General features: G+C 45.3%; 1 protein-coding gene across 3 annotated transcripts in view; it reads right to left on the bottom strand.

The window, feature by feature from the left end:
- The window catches only part of LOC128136080 (E3 ubiquitin-protein ligase KCMF1-like), an 81,592-nt gene that overhangs the window by 42,796 nt on the left and 15,538 nt on the right, over positions 1 to 23,258 (bottom strand). For 2 of the 3 annotated variants that reach the window (XM_052775182.1, XM_052775181.1), the window contains exon 2: positions 12,180 to 12,276. The exons of the other annotated variant lie outside the window; for it this stretch is intronic. In XM_052775182.1, the coding sequence (XP_052631142.1) occupies positions 12,180 to 12,216 (37 nt within the window). In that variant the 5' untranslated portion in view covers positions 12,217 to 12,276. The remainder of the gene's footprint in view (positions 1 to 12,179; positions 12,277 to 23,258) is intronic. 3 annotated transcript variants of the gene reach the window in all.

Genomic DNA, 23,258 nt, shown 5'->3' with positions numbered 1-23,258 from the left:
TGAGAGATTTCATGGAAAATGGGGGACATTTCTTTGAGCCTGATTATTTAGAGTTAGCATAAGTAGGCCGCAGTTAGCGTGAGTGGGCCGGAGTACGTGACAGCTGCAGTATGAAAGGACTTTGAACCACCAGAAAAACAACGGACATGAGGAACTTGGACAGTGGAGCAATTAATAAACAAGATAACAGAACTGCAGAGGCAAGAAGGAACTGCAAGAGCTTTAATGCAATTAAGAAAGCTGTCATTTCGGCTTACAGCATTTAGCTGCGGGATGGGGACTGAGGAGTTAGCTTGTATCTTTGTTAAAAATCGGGGTTTCTTTTATTCTTGTGTATTTTATTAGGTATAATGTTGCTTTTACTGTGTTTAATTAATTGTGTTCATAGATCTTGTAGGTCACCTTGGCCAACATAACAGGTCAAGATTCTCTGTGCATTGCAATCGCATCACAAAGCCCATGAACCAATAGACAGGATGGCTATGACTCGTGCAGCGCGCCTGGCCAGCGAGCGCCTGCGTCATAGGCTCCCCATGTTACAACCGAGGCAGATTTTGGCACCCGCTGGCCACGTGTGCTGAAATCCGTTCCTCTGCAAATGTATAAATACCGGGATTTTCCGAAGAGCATCGGGCTGGTGTACGGCAAGGCCATCGTTGCCTCCATGGGGATGCCCACGTAAAGCTGGCACCTACCGATTGCTGGGCTGAGTTTGCGGCGCAAGACGGCACAAGAATGTACGGATGGTCCATCTTCCTCGCAGTCCTCGGATGGACATAGTCATGGATACCGCCGCAAGCCAAAGAAAACATCTGGATGACCCTGGCTGACGTGACTGGACAAGATTGCTTATGCCTCCGTACAGCAGCACCAAGCAATCCCTTTTTCAAAGGTTTAATAGGGGGTTCCACTGGCATCAACGAAGTTTAAGAACTTATTGATGGAGACCCCTGTACAGCAGATCATGGACTCAATGGATGGGAATGCCTGGTTTCCACGGATCGGGCATTCAGCCTCATTGCCACCCCAGGAATCACAAATTCTGTGGTCCCTGAATACAGATTGGTGTAGTATTATCTGATTTACTGTTAGATGTAGATAGTATTAGACACACAACCTTACAAAATAGAGCTGCTCTTAAATCATTAATTAAGATAGTTTTGATTTATCTCGCAGTGGGTTTTTTTTGTATTTTGTGTGCCTTGTATGTTGCAATGTGTTTAAAAATTAATTGATAGATCAAGTAAGGCTGTGTTAATTGATGAAAAACAAAAAAGGGGGAATTGTGGACACATATTTAGCTAATGGTCACAAGAGCATTCCAGACGCCTTTAGAAGGCCTTGAACAGAATAAACAAGAAGACAAAAAAAGAAAAATACCAATTAGAAGAAAACAGGTGCGCATTCCACGATAAAGGGAACTTGGCACGAAGAACCTCAATTCGGCAGTTTATCTTGACCAATTAGACTGAGACAAGTTTCGCATGTTTTAGTTAATATAACCAATTATGTCTTATGTTTATGCGCGTGTACAGTGTTGATATAACCAATCATTAGGTGTAACTAGGTGCGTGGACAACACATGCTAACCAATCTTTAATTTGCTTATGCGTGAACAGGAACCAGAGTGAGTATATAAACCGAGCTATTTGGGCAATAAAGTGGCATCTGCTTGATCATATTGATTGTGTGCAGTGTCCGGGACTTCCGCGTCAACACTGGACATCCCGGGACAGCTTCTCCACAGCCAAAATGCAAGCTTGTAGGGAGGAGGAGAGATTTTCTTCGTATTGCCAGAGTTGGCGAGCCATTTCATCCACTGTCGATGACTCTTCGTCTTTCCAGGTCATTATCACCAGTGAGTTGGCATAGGACAATGGTGCGCTCCGTACAAACTTCAGCCACATGGGTCATGTGCACTGGACTTCGTCTGGATCTTTGGGTAATTGTGGGTTGTCCGGGTCATAATGAATCGTCTCTAGCACAGCTAATTCCCTCAGATATTGGATACCTCTTTCCATGGTGGTCCACTTCCTTGATTGACATATAACAACTTCCTTAAAGGGGTACCTTTCCTTCACACTTGACAGGAGTCGCCTCCAGAGGCTGAGGGCTTGTGTCCCTTTTCCGATTGCCTTGTCAATGCCACCTTCCCTGGCAAGCGATCCCAGCTGCTTGGCTTCCCTACCTTCTAATTCCAAGCTATTAGCCCCATTGTCCCAGCATCGGAGAAGCCAGGTGATAATATGCTCACCTATGTAACGGCCGAAATCTTTTCGCATATCCCGCAGCTCACTCAACGATAGGGACCGGGTGATTACCTCTGGTTCTGCCTCTTCCTCCTGTTCCCGTGATGACCCTGGTTCACCTTCATCCTTCGCTAAGCGAACTGATTTTTTTATATATTTCTTTTTATGTACGGGGGCAACTGATACTGGTGCAGGTTGGTCCGCTGGTTCAGTCGCAGTACCGCTCACCGGGTTTTGGATAACCGCAGTGTCTGTCGCCGGAGTTTGGGTAGCAGCAGTGCTCGTCGCCGGGGCTGGAGGGACCGCAGTGCCCATTGCCAAGGTTTGGGTAGCTGCTGTGCTCGTTGCCGTGGCCGGAGGGGCTGCAGTGCCTGTTGCTGAGGTTTGGGTAGCCACAGTGCTCGTCGCCAGGGCTGGAGGGGTTGCAGCGCCCGTTACCGAGGTTTGAGTGACCGCAGTGCTCATCGTTTTGTTGTTAGGTCCAGAGACCTTTTCTTCCCCTTGAGGGTACTGAGTGGAGTCGAACTGGGCTCGATAGGCATGGGCTAGGCCCCAGCACGTTGCAGTGATTTGTATCTCTCTGGAGCTGCTGGGGTGACAGCATACCTTTTCCAAATATTTTACTAGTTCTTCTGGATTCTGCACTTGTTCAGGGGTGAATTTCCAAAACATTGGAGGTGCCCACTTTTCTAGGTACTTGCCCATACTACCCCACACACCCTGCCACTCATAATTATCCAGCCTTGGGGCAGATCTCTGGGTGATTTTCTTAAATAGTTGTTTAACCTTAAACAAGAGCTGAACCACATTCAGAAGCATGCTAATTCCTAGCAGTAGGGCTAGGACCGTGCTGGTCCCAACATCCCAAGAGTATTCAATTTTTTCAAAATCCTCAAACACCATTGTAACTGGACCGAAGGAGAAAGGAGAGGGGAAGAAAGGTACCCCACCCATAGGCTGGTTTTCCAAGGAGGAAAGGTAAATGGTATAATTATTAATAGTTTCCCACAGATGGCTCCCGAAGTATAAAGGTGACAATGCTGAGTGCAAATACAGGATTAATCCCACAAACGATGACTTTATCATACCATAAACCAGTGTTACACAATACATCAAAGCAAAAACCTTAATCCACCTCCCACGGATGATAAGCAGCAGAAAAGGGACTACATACAGCAAGCGAGGCGATACATAACAGAACTTTAAAAACCAGAGGAACAACTCTAAGAACACATAAATCAACATAATGACCAGCGACTATTAGACCAATATAATGAATGCTTATAACAAATTTGTTTTAGCAAGCTCTGGTCAGGTTTGTCATTATCTCAACCCTTCGGGCCCCACATTGGGCGCCAAAATGGACTGTCGTGGTTTAACCCCAGCCAGCAACTAAGCACCACGCAGCCGCTCCCTCCCTCCCCCCCACCCAGTGGGATGGGGGAGAAAATTGGGAAAAGAAGCAAAACCCATGGGTTGAGATAAGAACGGTTTAATAGAACAGAAAAGGAGAAACTAATAATGATAACACTAATAAAATGACAACAGTAATAATGAAAGGATTGGAATGTACAAATGATGCGCAGTGCAATTGCTCACCACCCACCGATCGACACCCAGCTAGTCCCCGAGCGGCCATCCCCCCGCCCCCACTCCCCCCAGATTATACACCAGATGTGGCATCACATGGTATGGAATACCCCGTTGGCCAGTTTGGGTCAGCTGCCCTGGCTGTGTCCTGTGCCAACTTCTTGTGCCCCTCCAGCTTTCTCGCTGGCTGGGGATGAGAAGCTGAAAAATCCTTGACTTTAGACTAAACACTACTTAGCAACAACTGAAAACATCAGTGTTATCAACATTCTTCGCATACTGAACTCAAAACATAGCACTGTACCAGCTACTAGGAAGACAATTAACTCTATCCCAGCTGAAACTAGGACATTTATTCTTATGCTATAACATTTGGTTAATCCTTAATAAAAATAAACAGAAGAACTAAATATTTATCAGATTAAGATGAACGTCTGATCCAACATCAAGAAAAGGAGAAGAATAGTACTGAATAATATTAGGGTTCAAATACCACCTCATACTAGGATCGATTTTTAAAACTACAAACAAAACTCAGGTGTGAAATCTAATAAGATAACCTGAACATCCAAAATGAAAAAATTAGTAGCCTTGAATAAGCAGAAGTAACAGCTTGTTTTCTCTCTGAACAGTAAAATACTTTTCCATTTGACTTCCCCAAATGCTATGGACAATCAAGATAATGTTAGGAGCAGGTAAAAATAACATTGGAAATTTCACATTCAGGTCACACAGGATACACAAGACTTCAGGCTTATCAAAAGACCTCAGGAATAGCATTTTGAGAACATCAGTCTGAGATAAATTTTTAAATAACTTGCTTCCTTTGTCAGTCTTATCCAAGACTAGTTCTATCCTGTTTCAGTATTTCACAGAAAAAGCACAGAAATACTGAATTCCACTTAACCACTAGACAAAGTAGGAATAACACTTAGATGTAAATATAAAACAGTTAAAGAGAATACATCCATTGTAAACAAAGCAGCACTCTACTTGAAGGCATTAAGCCACAATTACTTCCTACTCAGAACGTATACCCAAGAAAGATAACAGATTTTAATTAGAATAAGTAACAGTTGTAAAGTAGAGAATAATAACTCATCCCTTCACAATCAAATTAAAAGACATGGTCTATGGTCCCTAAGACGAGCAGCTCCGGTGCTGGCACGACCTGCAGCGGAGCGATCTAGCGTTGTGTACAGGGGGGGTTCCTGAACCAGGGAAACCTCAGGGGAGCCGAGAGAGCCGCCAGGAGCCCGCAGGTTGCGTAACAGCGGCTGACGAGACCTGGCTGGGGCCAGGAGCAACGCTGGCCAAGCCCATACACGTATAAAAGAAGCCCCTAGGGAGCGCTAGCAACCAGGGTGGTTAAACAGGGCATGGTGTGGCAGATTGTGCGGAAGGGTGTTGTAACTCTCCAGGCCTGACCAGGGAGCAATGGTATCCACCCGGCAGAAAGCCATGGCCTCTCTAAACTCTGCACCCACCATGACTGACACAGCTAACCAGACAGACCTCCTATGGGAACATGCTGCTACCCAGGTGTCAGGCTGCAGGGTGTGCCCTACTCTTATGCCAGTATCAGATGGCAGTAGTGAGTATACCTATGGGAGGTGCACCCAGGTATAGGAACTCCACTTGGTGGCAGAGCTCCAGGAGGAGGTGAGTAGGTTGAGGAGTAGCAGGGAGTCTGAGAGGAGATGCTACTGGAATTACACCCTACCAGCCCTGGGACAGGCCTGTCAGGCAGACAGGACACATGATATGGAAGATTCCCTATCCTCTCTCCAGCCAGCAGAACGCAGTGACTTAAGGGATAGGGGGCAATGGCGACAAGTTCCTGCCAAGTGCAACAGGCGCATCTCCTCCATGACTACCTCGCCTTCCTAGGTGCCCTTGCATAATAGGTACAAGGCTCTGCAAGTAGAACCAAACAATGATGAGGATGGTGGTTCATCTAGGTTGGAGATGTATGAGAGACTGAAAGAGTTAATGTCTCAAACATTGTGGTGGGGCAAGTTCTGCTTAAAGACAAACCCTGCACAGCAAGGAACCAGGGTGAAAAGCCCATCAGCTCAGACATCAGCAACAGGAGGGGGAGGGCGTGCTGGAGGGTACCCAGCTCCCTGGTCTGATAAGCTGTTCTGATACAAAGATCAGACAATGGCCACTTTTGCAGGGAAGGAGAAGTTACTCCACAAACAACCCCCAAGCCCAAAGGCTCACAAACTGCTCATTAACCTGATGAGTTTGGGTGTCCGCCCAAAGGAGGGGCAAGGATGATAAAAGGACACAAACTGAAGCCCCAGGTGCGCAAGCCCACTGGAAATGGACCCCTTGGCTGACTGAACCAACGCTGGACCCAGGACCGGTGAAATCTTTCTCTCTTCCTTTTTCTCTCTCTGTCTTCTTCTCTCTTCCTTTTCCACAATCCCTACACCTCATCTGTTTCAAGACATAAACTGTTGACCAAGTCTGAGACTAAGAGTGGATCCTGCCGCCCCTGGGCCCTTCTCTGAGGAGGAGTCTGGAAAGCAAGGGGGTCTGCTCTGAACCTCGTGACTCAACGGGAGGGATCTCCTTATTCCCTGAATTGATGTATATGGTTACCCTGGGTTACACGGTTTACAGAAGTAGTCTTATACCAATTCCTGTTGTGAGAAACCCTGCCACCTACTACCACGCCTACCCAGTTCAGTTTGCTTCTGTCATGAATAAAATCTTTAACTGATCATTTGGTGTCGTTTCACCTTAATTTAGCCCGAGGGAATTTCAAATTAAACACGACTCCCTGGTCTGTCCAGTCTGGGTCGTGACAAGATGTCACCAAGGTTAAGTCAGCCTATGCATTATGTCAAAACCACTTCCATAAAGGAAAAAAAATGAGTTATTGTCATAGAAGACTCTCTTCTGAGGGGAACAAAAGACCCAATTTCTTAGGGAAGTTTGCTGCCTCCCCGGGGCCCAGGTTATAGATGTGAAAAGGAAACTTCCTACCCTGGTACGGCCCTTGGATTATTATCCATTATTGCTTTTTCATGTAGGCAGCAATGAATTTGCAATAAGAAGTCCAAGGCCAATCAAAAGAGATTTCAGGGCCTTGGGATGACCGGTTAAGGGATCAGAAGCACAAGTGGTTTTTTTTCCCTCTATCCTTCTAATTCCAGGGAATGATGTTAGAAGAAACAGGAAGACACAGCTGATCAATAACTGGCTCCGAGCCTGGTGTTACCAGCGGAATTTCGGGGTTTTTGATCATGGGTCAGTCTACATGACACCAGGCCTGCTGGCAACAGATGGGGTACACATTTCTCAAAGGGGGAAAAGGATCTTTGCACAGGAGTTATCAGGGCTCATTGAAAGAGCTTTAAACCAAATTTGAAGGAGGAAAGGGACAAAACCAGGCTCGCTAGTGATAAGCCTGGGGGCGGCATGCCAGTGTTTGAGGGATGGCATGCTAGCGAGGTCCTTCAGTCTGCTCCACGATGTGCTGAGCACACTGGATCATATATGAAATATCTCTGTACTAATGCACGCAGCACCTTAGCCATCTCCATAGAGGCAGGTGATGGAGATCCCCATGTCAGCAGACACAAGGGTTATTGATGTGTTAGAAACCACAGAAGCACCTGAGAACAGTCATGTAGGAATTAGGGCTTCTCCCCCAAAAAAGGTGGCAGCATCAATAGCCTAACTGAAGTGAATCTAGACCAATGCACACAGCATGGGCAACAAACAGGAGGAGCTGGAAGCCATTGTGCAGCTGGAAAACTATGATATAGCTGCTATCGCAGAAAGATGGTGGGTTGACTCACGCAACTGGAGTGCTGCAATGGATGGCTATAAACTCTTCAGAAGGGATAGGCAAGGAAGGAGAGGCGGTGGGGTAGCCCTGTATGTTAGGGAGTGCTTTGTCTAGAGCTTAATGATGGTGACAATAGGGTTGAGTGTTTATGGGTAAGAATCAGGGGAAAGGCCAACAAGGCAGATATCATGGTGGGAGTCTGTTATAGACCATCCAACCAGGATGAAGAGACAGATGAAATATTCTATAAGCAGCTGGGAGAAGTCTCACGATCGCTAGCCCTTGTTCTCGTGGGGGACTTCAACTTACCAGATGACTGCTGGAAATACAATACAGCAGAGAGAAAACAGTCTAGGAGGTTCCTGAAGTGTGTGGAAGGACTTCCTGACACAGCTGGTGAGGGAGCCAACTAGGGAAGGCACCCCACTGGACCTGTTGTTTGCGAACAGAGAAGGACTTGTGGGTGATGTGATGGTTGGAGGCCGTCTTGGGCATAGCAATCACGAAATGATAGAGTTTTCAATTCTCAGAGAAGTAAGGAGGGGGGTTAGCAGAACTGCTACCTTGGACTTCTGGAGGGCAGACTTTGGCCTGTTCAGGACACTGGTTGAGAGAGTCCCTTGGGAGGCAGTCCTGAAGGGCAAAGGAGCCCAGGAAGGCTGGAACATTCTTCAAGAAGGAAATCTTAAAGGTGCAGGGGCAGGCCGTCCCTATGTGCCAAAAGATGAGCTGGCAGGGAAGAAGACTGGCCTGGCTGAACAGAGCGCTTTGGCTGCAACTCAGGAAAAAAAGGAGAGTTTATGACCTTTGGAAGAAGGGGCAGGCAACTCAGGAGGACTACAAAGATATCACGAGGTTCTGCAGGGAGAAAATTAGAAGGGCCAAAGCCCAACTAGAACTTAATCTGGCTACTGTGGTAAAAGACAATAAAAAAAAGTTTCTATAAATACATTAACAACAAAAGGAGGGCCAAGGAGCATCTCCATCCTTTATTGGATGCAAGAAGAAACATAGTAACAAAGGCTGAGGTACTTAATGCCTTCTTTGCCTCAGTCTTTAATAGTAAGACCAGTTGTTCTCAGGGTACCCAGCCCCCTGAGCTGGAAGACAGGGACGAGGAGCAGAATGAAGCCCCTGTAATCAAAGGGAAAATGGTTAGCAACCAGCTACACCTCTTGGACTCACACAAGTCTATGGGGCCAGATGGGATCTACCCAAGGGTACTGAGGGAGCTGGTGGAAGTGCTCACCAAGCCACTTGCAATCATTTATCAGCAGTCCCACCTAACTGGGGAGGTCCCAGTGGACTGGAGGTTAGCAAATGTGATGCCCATCTACAAGAAGGGCCAGAAGGAGGATCTGGGGAACTACAGGCCTGTCAGTCTGACCTCAGTGCTGGGGAAAGTTATGGAGCAGCTCATCTTGAGTGCCATCACGCAGCATGTACAGGACAACCAGGCGATCAGGCCCAGTCAGCATGGGTTCATGAAAGGCAGGTCCTGCTTGATGAACCTGATCTCCTTCTATGACAAGGTGACCCGCTTAGTGGATGAGGGAAAGGCTGTGGATGTTGTTTACCTGGACTTCAGTAAGGCCTTTGACACCATTTCCCACAGCATTCTCCTGGAGAAACTGGCTGCTCATGGCTTGGATGGGCATACTCTTTGCTGGGTAAAAAACTGGCTGGATGGCCAGGCCCAAAGAGTTGTGGTGAATGGAGTTAAATCCAGTTGGCAGCCGGTCACAAGTGGTGTTCCCCAGGGCTCAGTATTGGGGCCAGTTCTGTTTAATATCTTTATCAGTGATCTAGATGAGGGGATCGAGCACACCCTCAGTAAGTTTGCAGACGACACCAAGTTGGGTGGGAGTGTTGATCTGCTTGACGGTAGGAAGGCTCTACAGAGGGATCTGGACAGGCTGCATCAATGGGCCAAGGCCAATTGTATGAGATTCAACAAGACCAAGTGCCACGTCCTGCACTTGGGTCACAACAACCCCATGAAATGCTAAAGGCTTGGGGAAGAGTGGCTGGAAAGCTGCCCAGCAGAAAAGGACCTGGGGGTGCTGGTCTAAAGCCGGCTGAATATGAGCCAGCAGTGTGCCCAGGTGGCCAAGGCCAATAGCATCCTGGCTTGTATCAGAAATAGTGTGGCCAGCAGGACTAGGGAAGTAATTGTCCCCCTGTACTCAGCACTGGTGAGGCTGCACCTTGAATACTGTGTTCAGTTTTGGGCCCCTTGCTACAAGAAAGGCATTGAGGTGCTGGAGCACATCCAAAGAAGAGCAATGAAGCTAGTGAAGGGTCTAGAGAACAAGTCTTATGAGGAGCGGCTGAGGGAACTGGGGTTGTTTAGTCTGGAGAAAAGGAGGCTCAAAGGAGACCTTATCGCTCTCTACAACTACCTGAAAGGAGGTTGTAGCAAGGTGGGTGTCAGTTTCTTCTCCCAAATAACAAGTGATAGGACAAGAGGAAACGGCCTCAAGTTGTACCAGAGGAGGTTTAGATTGGATATTAGGAAAAATGTCTTCACCAAAAGGGTTGTCAAGCATTGGAACAGGCTGCCCAGTGTCCTGGTTTCAGCTGGGGTAGAGTTAATTTTCTTCCTAGTAGCTGGTACAGTGCTATGTTTTTGAGTTTGGTATGAGAAGAATGTTGATAACACACTGATGTTTTCAGTTGTTGCTAAGTAATGTTTAGACTAAAGTCAAGGATTTTTCAGCTTCTCATGCCCAGCCAGCAAGAAAGCTGGAGGGGCACAAGAAGTTGGGAGGGGACACAGCCAGGGCAGCTGACCCAAACTGGCCAACGGGATATTCCATACCATGTGATGTCACATTTAGTATATAAACTGGGGGTGAGGAGATCACCGCTTGGGGACTAACTGGGCATTGGGCAGCAGGTGGTGAGCAATTGCATACTCCAATCCTTTTATTATTATTGTCATTAGTGTTATCATCATCATTAGTTTCTCCTTTTCTGTTCTATTAAATTGTTCTTATCTCAACCCACAAGTTTTACTTTTTTTTTCCCCGATTCTCTCCCCCATCCCACTGGGTGGGGGGGAAGTGGGTGAGCAGCTGCGTGGTGCTTAGTTGCTGGCTGGGGTTAAACCACAACAGTCCATTTTGGCACCCAACAGAGGGCTCAAAGGGTTGAGATAATGACAAGCCAAACCAGAGACTGTTAAAATGAATTTGTTACAAGCATTCGTTACATTGGTCTAATAGTTGCTGGTCTCTATGTTGATTTATGAGTTCTTAGAGTTGTGGCACTTGTTTTTAGACTTCTGTTATGTATCATCTCACTTGCTGTATGTAGTCCCTGTGCTGCTGCTTATCATCTGTGGGAAGTGGATTAAGGTTTTCGCTGTGATGTATTGTGTAATACTGGCTTATGGTATGATAAAATTATCGTTCGTGGGACTAATCTGGTGTTTGCACTCAGCATTGTTGTCACCTCTAGGCTTTGGGAGCCATCTATGGGAAACTATTAATAATTACACCATTTACCTTTCCTCCTCAGAGAGCCAATGTATGGGTGAGGCAACTTTCTTCCCCAGTCTAGTTACAATGACATTTGAGAATTTTGGAAAATTTGAATACCCTTGGGATGTTGAGATGAGTATGGTCCTATTGCTAGGACCTAGCATGTTCCTGAATGTGATTCAGGTCTTGTTTAGAGTTAAACAACTATTTAAGAAGATCACCCAGAGGTCTGCCCTGAGGTTGGATAATTATGAGTGGCAGGGTATATGGGGTAGTATGGGCAAATGCCTAGGGCGGTGTTCCAAAACACCTCCAGTGTTTTGGAACTTCACCCTTGAACAAGCGCAGAATCCTGAAAGACGAGCAGAACATTTGAAAAAAGAATGCTGTCATCACCCCGACAATTCCAGGGAGACACAACTCACTGCAATATGCTAGGGCCTAGCCCATGCCTATCGAACCCTGTTTAATACCACTCAGTATCCTCAAGGGGAAGAAAAAGTCTCTGGATCTAACAAGGTGACAGGCACTGCAGCCACTCCAACCCCCACATCAGTATCAGTTGCCCCAATACAGAAGTAGTAATATACAAAAAAATCAGTTCACTTAGTGAAGGATGAAGGTGAACCAGGGTCATCACAGGAACAGGAGGAAGAGGCAGAACCAGAGGTAATCACCCGGTCCCTATCCTTGAGTGAGCTGCGGGATATGCGAAAAGATTTCGGCCATTACATAGGTGAGCATATTATCACCTGGCTTCTCCAATGCTGGGACAATGGGGCTAATAGCTTGGAATTAGAAGGTAGGGAAGCCAAGCAGCTGGGATCGCTTGCCAGGGAAGGTGGCATTGACAAGGCAATTGGAAAAGGGACACAAGCCCTCAGCTTCTGGAGGCGACTCCTGTCAAGCGTGAAGGAAAGGTATCCTTTTAAAGGATGATATTATACGTCAATCAAGCAAGTGGACCACCATGGAGAGAGATATCCAATATCTGAGGGAATTAGCCATGCTAGAAATGATTATATTGTGACTCAGACAATGCACAATCACCTAAAGATCCAGACAAAGTCCAACGCACATGACCCATGTGGCAGAAGTTTGTATGGAGCGCGCCATCGTCCTATGCCAACTCACTGGCGATAATGACCTGGAAAGACAAAGAGGCAGCGACGGTGGATGAAACTCCTTGCCAACTTGGGCAATTTGAAAAAAATCTCTCCTCCTCCCTACAAGCCTGCATTTTGGCTGTAGAAAAGCTGTCCCAGAATTTCCAGCAATTCAAAGAGAATATGACCCCAGTTGCAAGGACCAATGTCTCAGCTATTAGGAGTGAGTATTCCTCTGCCCAAGAGAGACAATAGAGAAGGCATACACCACGAGGTGCCCTATGGTTTTACCTATGTGACCACGGAGAAAACATGAGAAAATGGGATGGAAAACCTACCTCGGTCCTAGATGCACAGGTACATCAGTTGTGAGGAAAAACCACCACAAAAAGGGATTTTCCCAGAAAAAAATTCTGCTCCAGTTTCCAAACAGAGTAGGAGGACTGATCTTACTTCTGATCCTCTTGAAGGGACTTCTCAGTCAGTTTTAAAAGAAGTGGGTAATAGACACTCCGACCAGAATTAGAGGGGCCCTGCCTCCAGCCAGGTGGAGAAAAGGGACAACTGGGTCTGTTGGACTGTGTGGATTCAATGGCCTGGCACATCAGACCCACAGGAGTACAAGGCTCTAGTAGACACTGGTGCAAAATGTACCCTAATGGCATCAAGCTATAAAGGGGCAGAACCCATCTGTATTTCTGGTGTGACAGGGGGATCCCAAGAGTTAACTGTATTGGAGGCTGAAGTAAGCCTAACTGCGAATGAATGGCAGAAACACCTGTCCTGGTTTCAGCTAGGATAAAGTTAACTGTCTTCCTAGTATCTGGTACAGTGCTATGTTTTGAGTTCAGTATGCAAAGAATGTTGATAACACTGATGTCTTCAGTTGTTGCGAAGTAATGTTTAGTCTGAAGTCAAGGATTTCTCAGCTTCTCATGCCCAGCCAGCAAGAAAGCTGGAGGGGCACAAGAAGTTGGCACAGGATACAGCCAGGGAACCTGACCCAAACTGGCCAACGGGATATTCCATACCATATGACGTCCCATCTAGTATAGGAACTGGGAAGTGGGGGCAGGGAATCACTGCTCAGGGACTACCTGGTGTCAGTCAGCAGGTGGTAAGCAATTGCACTGCGCATCATTTGTACATTCCAATCCTTTTATTATTGCTGTTTTCATTTTATTAGTGTTATCATTATCATTATTAGTTTCTTCTTTTCTGTTCTATTAAATCGTTCTTATCTCAACCCACTGGTTTTGCTTCTTTTCCCGATTTTCTCCCCCATCCCACTGGGTGGGGGGGAGTGAGCGAGCACCTGCGTGGTGCTTAGCTGCTGGCTGGGGTTAAACCACAACAACACCCCATTGTGACTGGCCCAGAGGCTCCAGGCATCCTTGGCATAGACTGTCTCAGGAGAGGGTATTTTAAGGATCCAAAGGGGTATCAATGGGCTTTTGGTATAGCTGCCTTGGAGACGGAGGGCATTGAACAGCTGTCTACCCTGCCTGGTCTCTCTCAAGACCCTTCGATTCTGGGGTTGTTCTTCCACCCTCAGCAACAAGTGCCAATTGCTACCACGACGGTGCACCGGCGCCAATATCGCACCAACCGAGATTCTCTGATTCCCATCCACAAGTTGATTCGCCAACTAGAGAGCCAAAGAGTGATCAGCAAAACTCACTCACCCTTTAATAGTCCCATATGGCCAGTGCGAAAGTCTAATGGGGAGTGGAGACTAACAGTTGACTATCGTGGCCCGAGTGAAGTCACGCCACCACTGAGTGCTGCCGTGCTGGATATGCTAGAACTTCAATACAAACTAGAATCAAAAGCACCCAAATGGTATGCCACAATTGACATTGCTAATGCGTTTTTCTCAATCCCTCTGGCAGCAGAGTGTCGTCCACAATTTGCCTTTACTTGGAGGGGTGTCCAGTACACTTGGAATTGATTGCCCCAGGGGTGGAAACACAGCCCCACCATTTGCCATGGACTAATCCAGACTGCACTGGAGAAGGGTGAAGCTCTAGAACACCTGCAATACATTGATGACATCATTGTATGGGGCAACACAGGACAAGTCGTCTTCGAAAAAGGGAGGAAATTAATCCAAATCCTTCTGAAAGCCTGTTTTGCCATAAGAGAAAGGAAGGTCAAGGGACCTGCACAGGAGATCCAGTTTTTAGGAGTAAAATGGCAAGATGGGCATCATCAGATCCCAATGGATGCGATCAACAAAACAGCAGCTATGTCTCCACTGACTAATAAAAAGGAAACACAGGCTTTCTTAGGTGTTGTGGGGTTTTGGAGAATGCATATTCCAAATTACAGTCTGATTGTAAGCCCTCTCTATCAAGTGACCCGAAAGAAGAATGATTTTAAATGGGGCCCTGAGCAACAACAAGCCTTTGAACAAATTAAATGGGAGATTGTTCATGCAGTAGCCCTTGGGCCAGTCTGGGCAGGACAAGATGTTAAAAATGTACTCTATACCACTGCCGGAGAGAATGATCCTACCTAGAGCCTCTAGCAGAAAGCACCTGGGGAGACCTGAGGCCGACCCCTGGGGTTTTGGAGTCGGGGATATCGAGGATCCGAGGCTCGCTATACTCCAACTGAAAAAGAGATACTGGCAGCATATGAAGGAGTTCAAGCTGCCTCAGAAGTGGTTGGTACTGAAACACAGCTCCTCTTAGCACCCCGACTGCCAGTGCTGGGCTGGATGTTCAAAGGGAGGGTCTCCTCTACACATCATGCAACTGATGCCACATGGAGTAAGTGGGTCGCACTGATCACACAACGGGCTCGCATAGGAAACCCCAGTTGCCCAGGAATTGTGGAAGTGGTCACGGAGTGGCCAGGAGGCAAAGATTTTGGAATGTCGCCAGGGGAAGAGGTAACACAGACTAAAGAGGCCCCACTGTATAATAAACTGCCAGAAAATGATAGGCAATATGCCCTGTTCACTGATGGGTCCTGTCACATTGTGGGAAAGCATCGGAGGTGGAAGGCTGCTGTATGGAGTCCTACACGACAAGTCGCAGAAACTGCTGAAGGAGAAGGTGAATCGAGTCAGTTTGCAGAGGTGAAAGCCATCCAGCTAGCATTAGATATTGCTGAAAGAGAAAAGTGGCCAGTGCTCTATCTCTGTACTGACTCATGGATGGTGGCAAATGCCCTGTGGGGGTAGTTACAGCAATGGAACCAGAGCAACTGGCAGCGCAGAGGTAAACCCATTTGGGCTGCCACACTGTGGCAAGATATTGCGTCCCGGCTTGAGAATCTGGTTGTAAAAGTACATCACATAGATGCTCACGTACCCAAGAGTCAGGCCACTGAAGAACATCAAAATAACCAACAGGTGGATCAGGCTGCCAAGATTGAAGTGGGTCAGGTGGACCTGGACTGGCAACATAAGGGTGAGCTATTCATGGCTCGGTGAGCCTATGACACCTCAGGCCATCAGGGAAGAGATGCAACATATAGATGGGCTCGCGATCGAGGGGTGGACTTGACCATGGACACTATTGCACAAGTTATCCATGAATGTGAAATGTGCTGCAATTAAGCAAGCCAAGTGCTTAAAGCCTCTTTGGTATGGAGGGTGATGGTTGAAATAGAAATATGGGGAGGCCTGGCAGATTAACTATATCACACTCCCACAAAACCACCAAGGCAAGTGCCATGCGCTTACAATGGTGGAAGCAACCACCAGGTGGCTGGAAACATATCCTGTGGCCCATGCCACTGCCCAGAACACTATCCTGGGCCTTGGAAAGCAAGTCTTGTGGCAACACGGCACCCCAGAAAGAATTGAGTCAGACAACTGGACTCATTTCTGAAACAACCTCATAGACACCTGGGCCAAAGAACATGGCATTGAGTGGGTATATCATATCCCCTATCATGCACCAGCCTCTGGGAAATCGAACAATACAATGGACTGTTAAAGACTACATTGAGAGCAATGGGGGGTGGAACCTTCAAACACTGGGATGCTCATTTAGCAAAAGCCACCTGGTTAGTCAACACCAGAGGATCTGCCAATCAGGGTGGTCCTGCCCAGTCAGAAATTTTACTTACTGTAGAAGGGGATAAAGTCCCTGTAGTGCACATAAAAAATATGTTAGGGAAGACAGTCTGGGTCACTCCTGCCTCAGGCAAAGGTAAACCCATTCGTGGGATTGCTTTTGCTCAAGGGCCTGGGTGCGCTTGGTGGGTGATGTGAAAAGATGGGGAAGTCCAATGTGTGCCTCAAGGGGACTGGATTTTAGGTGAGAATAGCCAAGGAATCAAAATGTATGATTTTAGTTGCTACATAACCCTGCCACTGTATGTTATCATTACTATAATTGTTATATGCTATATCCATAGTACTACAGTAAGAATCACTTAGACCAAGCAAGAATGAACTGTGATAAAACCGAGCAAAGCGCAGTAGTGATGGAACCAGAACTGACTCCAGCATGCAACAATCCAACAGTGCACACCATCCTCCTGCTGTGTCCAATGTCACCCGCTTGTCACACTGCACTGAAGCCCAATCCTGCTCTGTCGACTGAGAGGACTTTGTACCATCCCTCCTGCCCAAAAAGACTGGTATGACAGATAGACCCCAGAGTTGGGGACTAAATGAACTCAACGAACTTTTTTATGAACATGACCTATAAACTCGAAGAATGATATCTGTGTGTGTGTGTATCTCTCTGTCTCTCAAAGGACGGAAAAGGTGATTATGATTGACTAGGATGTGACTGAAGGTATGGGAACTGAGCATGACATCAACGGTACAGAATAAGGGGTGGATACTGTCCTGGTTTCAGCTGGGATAGCATTAATTGTCTTCCTAGTAGCTGCTACAGTGCTATGTTTTGAGTTAGGTATGAGAAGAATGTTGATAGCAACAACTGAAAACATCAGTGTGTTAAGTAATGTTTAGACTAAAGTCAAGGATTTTTCAGCTTCTGATGCCCAGCCAACAAGAAGGCTGGAGGGGCCCAAGAAGTTGGGAGGGGACACAGCCAGGGCAGCTGACCCAAAGTGGCCAAAGGGGTATTCCATACCATGTGATGTCACATCTAGTATATAAACTGGGGGGAGTGGGGGTGGGGGGGATCCCTGCTCAGGGATTAACTGGGCATCGGTCGGCGAGTGGTGAGCAATTGCATTGTGCATCACTTGCATATTCCAATCCTTTTATTATTACTATTGTCATTTTATTAGTGTTGCCATCATCATTATTAGTTTCTTCCTTTCTGTTCTATTAAACTGTTCTTATCTCAACCCAAGAGGGGTTTGTTTCCCCCCCCCCCCAATTCTCTCCCCCATCCTATTGGTTGGGGGGAAGTGAGTGAGCAGCTGCATGGTGCTTAGTCGCTGGCTGGGGTTAAACCACAATGCCAGGGAGGTGGTTGAGTCCCATCCCTGGAGGTATTTAGGAGGTGTATATGTGGTGCTTAGGGACATGGTTTAGTGGTGGACTTGGCCATGGTTAACAGTTGGACTGGATGATCTTAAAGGTCTTTTCCAACCTAAATTATTCTGTGATTCTATTTCAATTAGCATGACTTAAAGCAACCACATGAAGGATATTTTCAAACCACATGAAATATGTCTCAAAGATGACTTGTCATCTGAAGTGAAAAGCTCAAGATCTAAGCTGCCAAGACTATAAAGCAGTGCAAACTTCACTCATCAATAGACTAAGTCAGGACTAGAACTCAGTAGCTAGTTTTCTTATGAAGAATGCATGGTCAAGGGGAATCATACAGTGAAACTGAAATATTCAGTTGTTTCTTGCTTTCTCTGCCTCAAACATTATGAAGCATTGCATATTTAACAATATTTTGTGATGCATATTTAACTTTCAGAAATACCAAAGGGAGAAAAGATTATCCCCTAATCGCCATAAAACCTATTTAAAATGGGCATGAAACCTGCATCTGAGGTATTCAAGTAGAAAATGTTCCTGGTTAAGAAAGCTCAATGAGGACAGGAAGATTTAGCTGTGGATACAGAACAGTATCTCAAGGTTAGAAAAACAATTTAGACTAAATCCCTTTAGTTTTAGCAGGACACTGAAGCAATGCAATGTTTGTGGGTAGTTCCACTAATGTAACATTCCAGTTAAGTGTTCAAGAATTAGCCTTCTGGCCTATAACTTGATCACAGTCCTTCCGTCATTAATACACAAAGTAAGGATTACCAAATCCTTTTGGTATCCTACATACAAAACTAGCCTAACAACAGTCTCTTTTCCAGAAGAAGAGTGCCAGTTATCTAAACTTTTCTTCCTAAATTATACAGAGTGCTAAGCAGGTTGATCCTTCTCAAAGATTAATGGAATTACATGTAAGAATACCACTTAATTTCAACATGCAACATCAGCTTACAGCAGCATGGAAAAGGAAGCAACCAGACTAAAGTGTTTCCAAAATTAATTGGTAGGACTGAGGCTGCAGCCAAAGGCAAGGTAGATTTGTAGTTGAATAGAAAGGAGGAAGAAAACCAGACAGATATTAGGCCAGTATGGCAGAAGAGTTATTGTTCTCCAAATGAGATGACTCTTCTCTCCCCCACCCCAACCTGGAGTAGAAGCAGATCCCCAGATCTTGTTCTCTCTGTTAACAACAAACTTGAGTCCACTGTTACAGCATCTGATACTTGTCTGAGCCTATTCTAAAGATATGAGCACCATCCAGTACTGCTGAGCCAGTGAGTTTCAGCTCTGCTCATAACAATAATGGGTGTAAACACAATGTTAAAAGGAGTTGTTTCACTTCACTTTCACACTCAATTCCAGAAGTTACACATAAAAAGTGAAAGTCATCTAGAAAGCAAGTAACAAGTGATTAATAAGCACCCAATAAAGTTTGACTTGCCCAACACTCTACAATAGACATGTGGCAGAGGTACAGTTAGTTCTCCAAAGCAATATCTTAAACATGAATCTATTGTTTTCCTTCCTGAACTTCCTGACACACATATCAGCTCTTGCAAGAAAAGCAGCAACGATTTTTTTTTTTGGGGGGGGGGGGGGGGGGGGGGGGAATTCACCTCCCTTGACCTGCTGGCCATGCTTCTTTTGATGCAACCCAGGATACGATTGGCTTTCTGGGCTGCAAGCACACATTACTAGCTCATGTCCAATTTTTCATCCACCAGTATCCTCAAGTCCTTCTCTGCAGGGCTGCTCTCAATCCATTCATCCTCAGTCTGTATTGATATTAGGGATTGCCCCAACCCAGGTGCAGGACCTTGCACTTGGCCTTGTTGAACTTCATGAGGTTTGCATGGGCCCACTCCTCAAGCCTGCCAAGGTCCCTCTGGATGGCGTCCCTTCCCTTTAGGGAATCAACTGCACCACTCAGCTTGGTGTCATCCACAAACTTGCTGAGGGTACAGTCAATCATACTGTCTACGTCATTGATGAAGCTATTAAACAGTATCGGTCCTAGTACAGACCCTTGAGGGACACCACTTGTTACTGGTTTCCACTTGGACATTGAGCCATTGACTGAAATTCTTTGGACGTGGCCATCCAGCCAGTTCCTTATCCACCCAACAGTCCATCCATCAAACCCATCTCTCTCCAATTTAGAGGCAAGAATGTTGCGAGGAACTGTATCAAAGGCCTTACAGAAGTCCACGTAGATGACACCTGTAGCTCTTCCCTTGTCCACTGATGCAGTCACTCCATCGTAGAACACCACTAGATTAGTCAGGCATGATTTGCCCTTGCTGAAGCCATGTTGGCTATCTCTAATCACCTCCCTGCCTTCCATACGCCTTGACATGTCTTCCAGGAGGATCTGTTCCATGATCTTACCAGGCACAGAGGTGAGGCTGACTGGTCAGGAGTTCCTAGGGTCATCCTTATTACCCTTTTTAAAAATGGGCATGTTGTTTCCCTTTTCTCCAGTCACTGGGGACTTCCCCTGACTGCCGTGAATTTTCAAATATGATGGAGAGTGGCTTGGCAACTACATCAGCCTATTCCCTCATGACCCTGGGATACATCTCGTCAGGTCCCATGGACTTGTGTACGTTCAGGTTCCTCAGGCAGTCTCAAACTTGATCTTTTCTTGCAATGGGAGGGACTTCGTTCCCCATCCCTGCTTTGAGATTCAAGGGCTTGAGAGATGTGGGAAGAGAGATTGTCAGTGAAAACTGAGGCAAAAAAATTGTTGAGTACATCTATCACACCAGGAGAGGGCATGCCACAACTAACACCAATGCTACAAGCCTAAGAATAATCTTGCAACCCAAGTATAAACACCAAATGCTTAATTTTTCCCTTTTATATCACCGAAACAGTTTCACTACCACCCTAGGTGGAACAGTCTGTTGACCAAAGTTGTTTTCTTACAGTTCTAGCTAGATGCCATAACACAGATTACTAGTAGACCCAGGGAATGCAGTTTATTTTAAAATGTATTCAATACAAGGTTACGTTCAAACAAGTGATCAAGTTCACTGAACTTTGTGCCCCCCCCCTAACCCCACAAATCACTAAACTACTGATGTTATCAAGTTGATTATCACAAGAACCAAGCCACTGAGAGGATACAATACAAATACTTCTACGGGATAAAATATAAACATTACCCATTTATAATTAAGTATACCAGAATGGGTTCTATACCAAAACACTCTAGGTATAACTTGGATCAGTTTCTGCCAATATTAAACACATACTCTCTCTCAATAAGCCAAGAAGATAAATCAGTTCTGAGGATTTACATGCAAATCCGCAGATGCTTTCAGCTTTTCAAGTATACCTATGGGACACCAAGCACATGAATCAGACTCCTCTAGTTAGACACTTTTGAAAACCGGACCTGTTCTCTGGAGAGCATTTGACACCCACCCCCCCAAAGAAAAAAAAAAAAAAAATCATTACATGGCCTACAATCTAATACAACTATCTTCCTGACAAGCCAGTATGAACACTTCCCAGTCTCAGCTCTAATGAAGAGCAAACCTTTATCCACTTTACAGAGAAAACACAGACAAAAAACCTGGACACCCTCATGCCACATTCAGAAAGCAACCATGGATGAGATGACAATTTTAATATGCTTATAGGATTCCCAGGCAACTCATCTAGATAGGATAAAACAGCTGCAGAAAACTCTCTTCATCTCAAAAATGCTTTAGTTTGTTTAGCAACATGCAATTGCTTAATTTACATTATTGGAGAAGAGCTGTTATTGCTGAAACCTCCAAGAATAACACCTCTATTTGCTGCCTTCTATACATGTTTTCACTAGCTTTACAACTTCCGGAAAACACTGCAAGAGAGACAAACCATGTTTTTCACAGTTAAATAAGCAAAGAACTTCACATTGGTAATACTAACCATCCAAAATTTATTCTTTATGCCTTATGCCCTAATCAGTCTCTTTATGATTATAGTCTACTTTGCTGAGTTAAAGAACTATTAATAAAGCACTTCCTCCTACAGCACACAGATATGCCTGTATTCAGACTACTATGGACCTCTGCATTTAAGAAAAAAATTAGGTATCTTCTCAAAATATTACATTTACCATATCTAAACATTTAGAAGATAACAGAAGTCATAAGCTGTAAGCAAAACTTATTTACAATAAGAGTTGTTTTCATACCTAATAAATTTATAAAATAGAATTACAAACTTAGCGGACAACGCAAGGACTTGTAATCAAGCAGACTTTGGTTTGATTAAATATCTGATGTTGTCTCTCAGTAGCCTTATCTTTCAATTAAGATAATTTAGTCTTCAAACACCATCACAACATGAAAGCTTGCTTAACTACTATAAATACAGTAATTTAAGTAAACAGCAATGCATTGTATCAGCACAGAAAGACTTATGTGGCAGCATAAGAACTGGCACTGTGCGTGGTCTTACTTAACATTTCTGTTAGTTTAGAAATTGGTAAACAGCAAATGAATTCTATGAACAGGGAATACTTGAACTGAGGAGAGCTCTAAATAGTAACAAGTGCAAGAAAATATTAATAGCAGCACCTTAACCTTGCACTCATTAAAATCAATGGTGAAGTTTCTCATTTAATAGCACGGGATGAAGGTCCTGAGGTTTTTGTAGTTGTGGAAAGGACAATAAAGATTCAGCTTGGGAGAACACAGGCTGGGGGAAGGAAGAGGAATCACCTGAAAAATAATTTTATAATTAGAATAAGTGTGAAAAGAAGGAACACAGAAAGTCCTGAGGGTAGACAAAACAAAAATTAAGAACTGACATTTCTCTGTTGAGTCCTGCAAGGCTTAGGGGTTGTCTTCTTGAAGAAAAGCTTTGAAGGTTTTTAAGAACTTGCCTTAACACACAACAAAACACACACAGAAGAGTGACAAAAAAGGAGAAAGCAAACAATGGGAACAAGTGATATACCTGATTAGGCTTCAGAGAACTAAGTAGTACGGCTCAGTTGAGCAGAAAAAAACTGCCTTCATCTTAACTCATACTTTTATAGACTTAACCAAGCTTTTTCTTTCAGCCACTGATTACTTAACACATCTGGCAATAGTACAACTCAATTTTCCTTGTAAACTCTTACCTTTACACAAGGCTATGTGGAAATTGGCTATTCTATTTAAAAGGTACACTCTATTAGGAGGTGCTGAAGCTAGTAGCTCAATAAAGGCAAGGCTACCACAGTGCTATACCCCCAGGTCCAGAGAGTAGCAAGACTGAGTGAGCATGTATTTCCAATAGGCACACAAGCACACAATACAAAGCCAGCCACACAGATCAACACTGACAGAAAAACACAGCAGCACTCTCACAAACAGCACCAATGGCCTGTTCCTGTTCCTCTCTCTGGCTGATCAGGACGAAAGCCCATTAATGGAAAATACAGACGTATGTACAATATGAATCCCTCCAGTAGCTGGCCCCTAGATCCCTAGTCTCTCCCATTTCTGGCAACTGGGCATGTGAACTCCCAAGGCCAGAAGCCCCACTCCAGCTGCTGGTACTCAGACATCATGCATGCACACATACGCACACACATACTGT

This window comes from Harpia harpyja, chromosome W (genome assembly GCF_026419915.1).
Source record: "Harpia harpyja isolate bHarHar1 chromosome W, bHarHar1 primary haplotype, whole genome shotgun sequence".
In the NCBI taxonomy this organism is placed as follows: Eukaryota; Metazoa; Chordata; class Aves; order Accipitriformes; family Accipitridae; genus Harpia; species Harpia harpyja.
The sequence above is the reverse complement of the archived record's forward strand: the minus strand, read 5'-3'. Positions and strand labels throughout refer to the sequence as shown.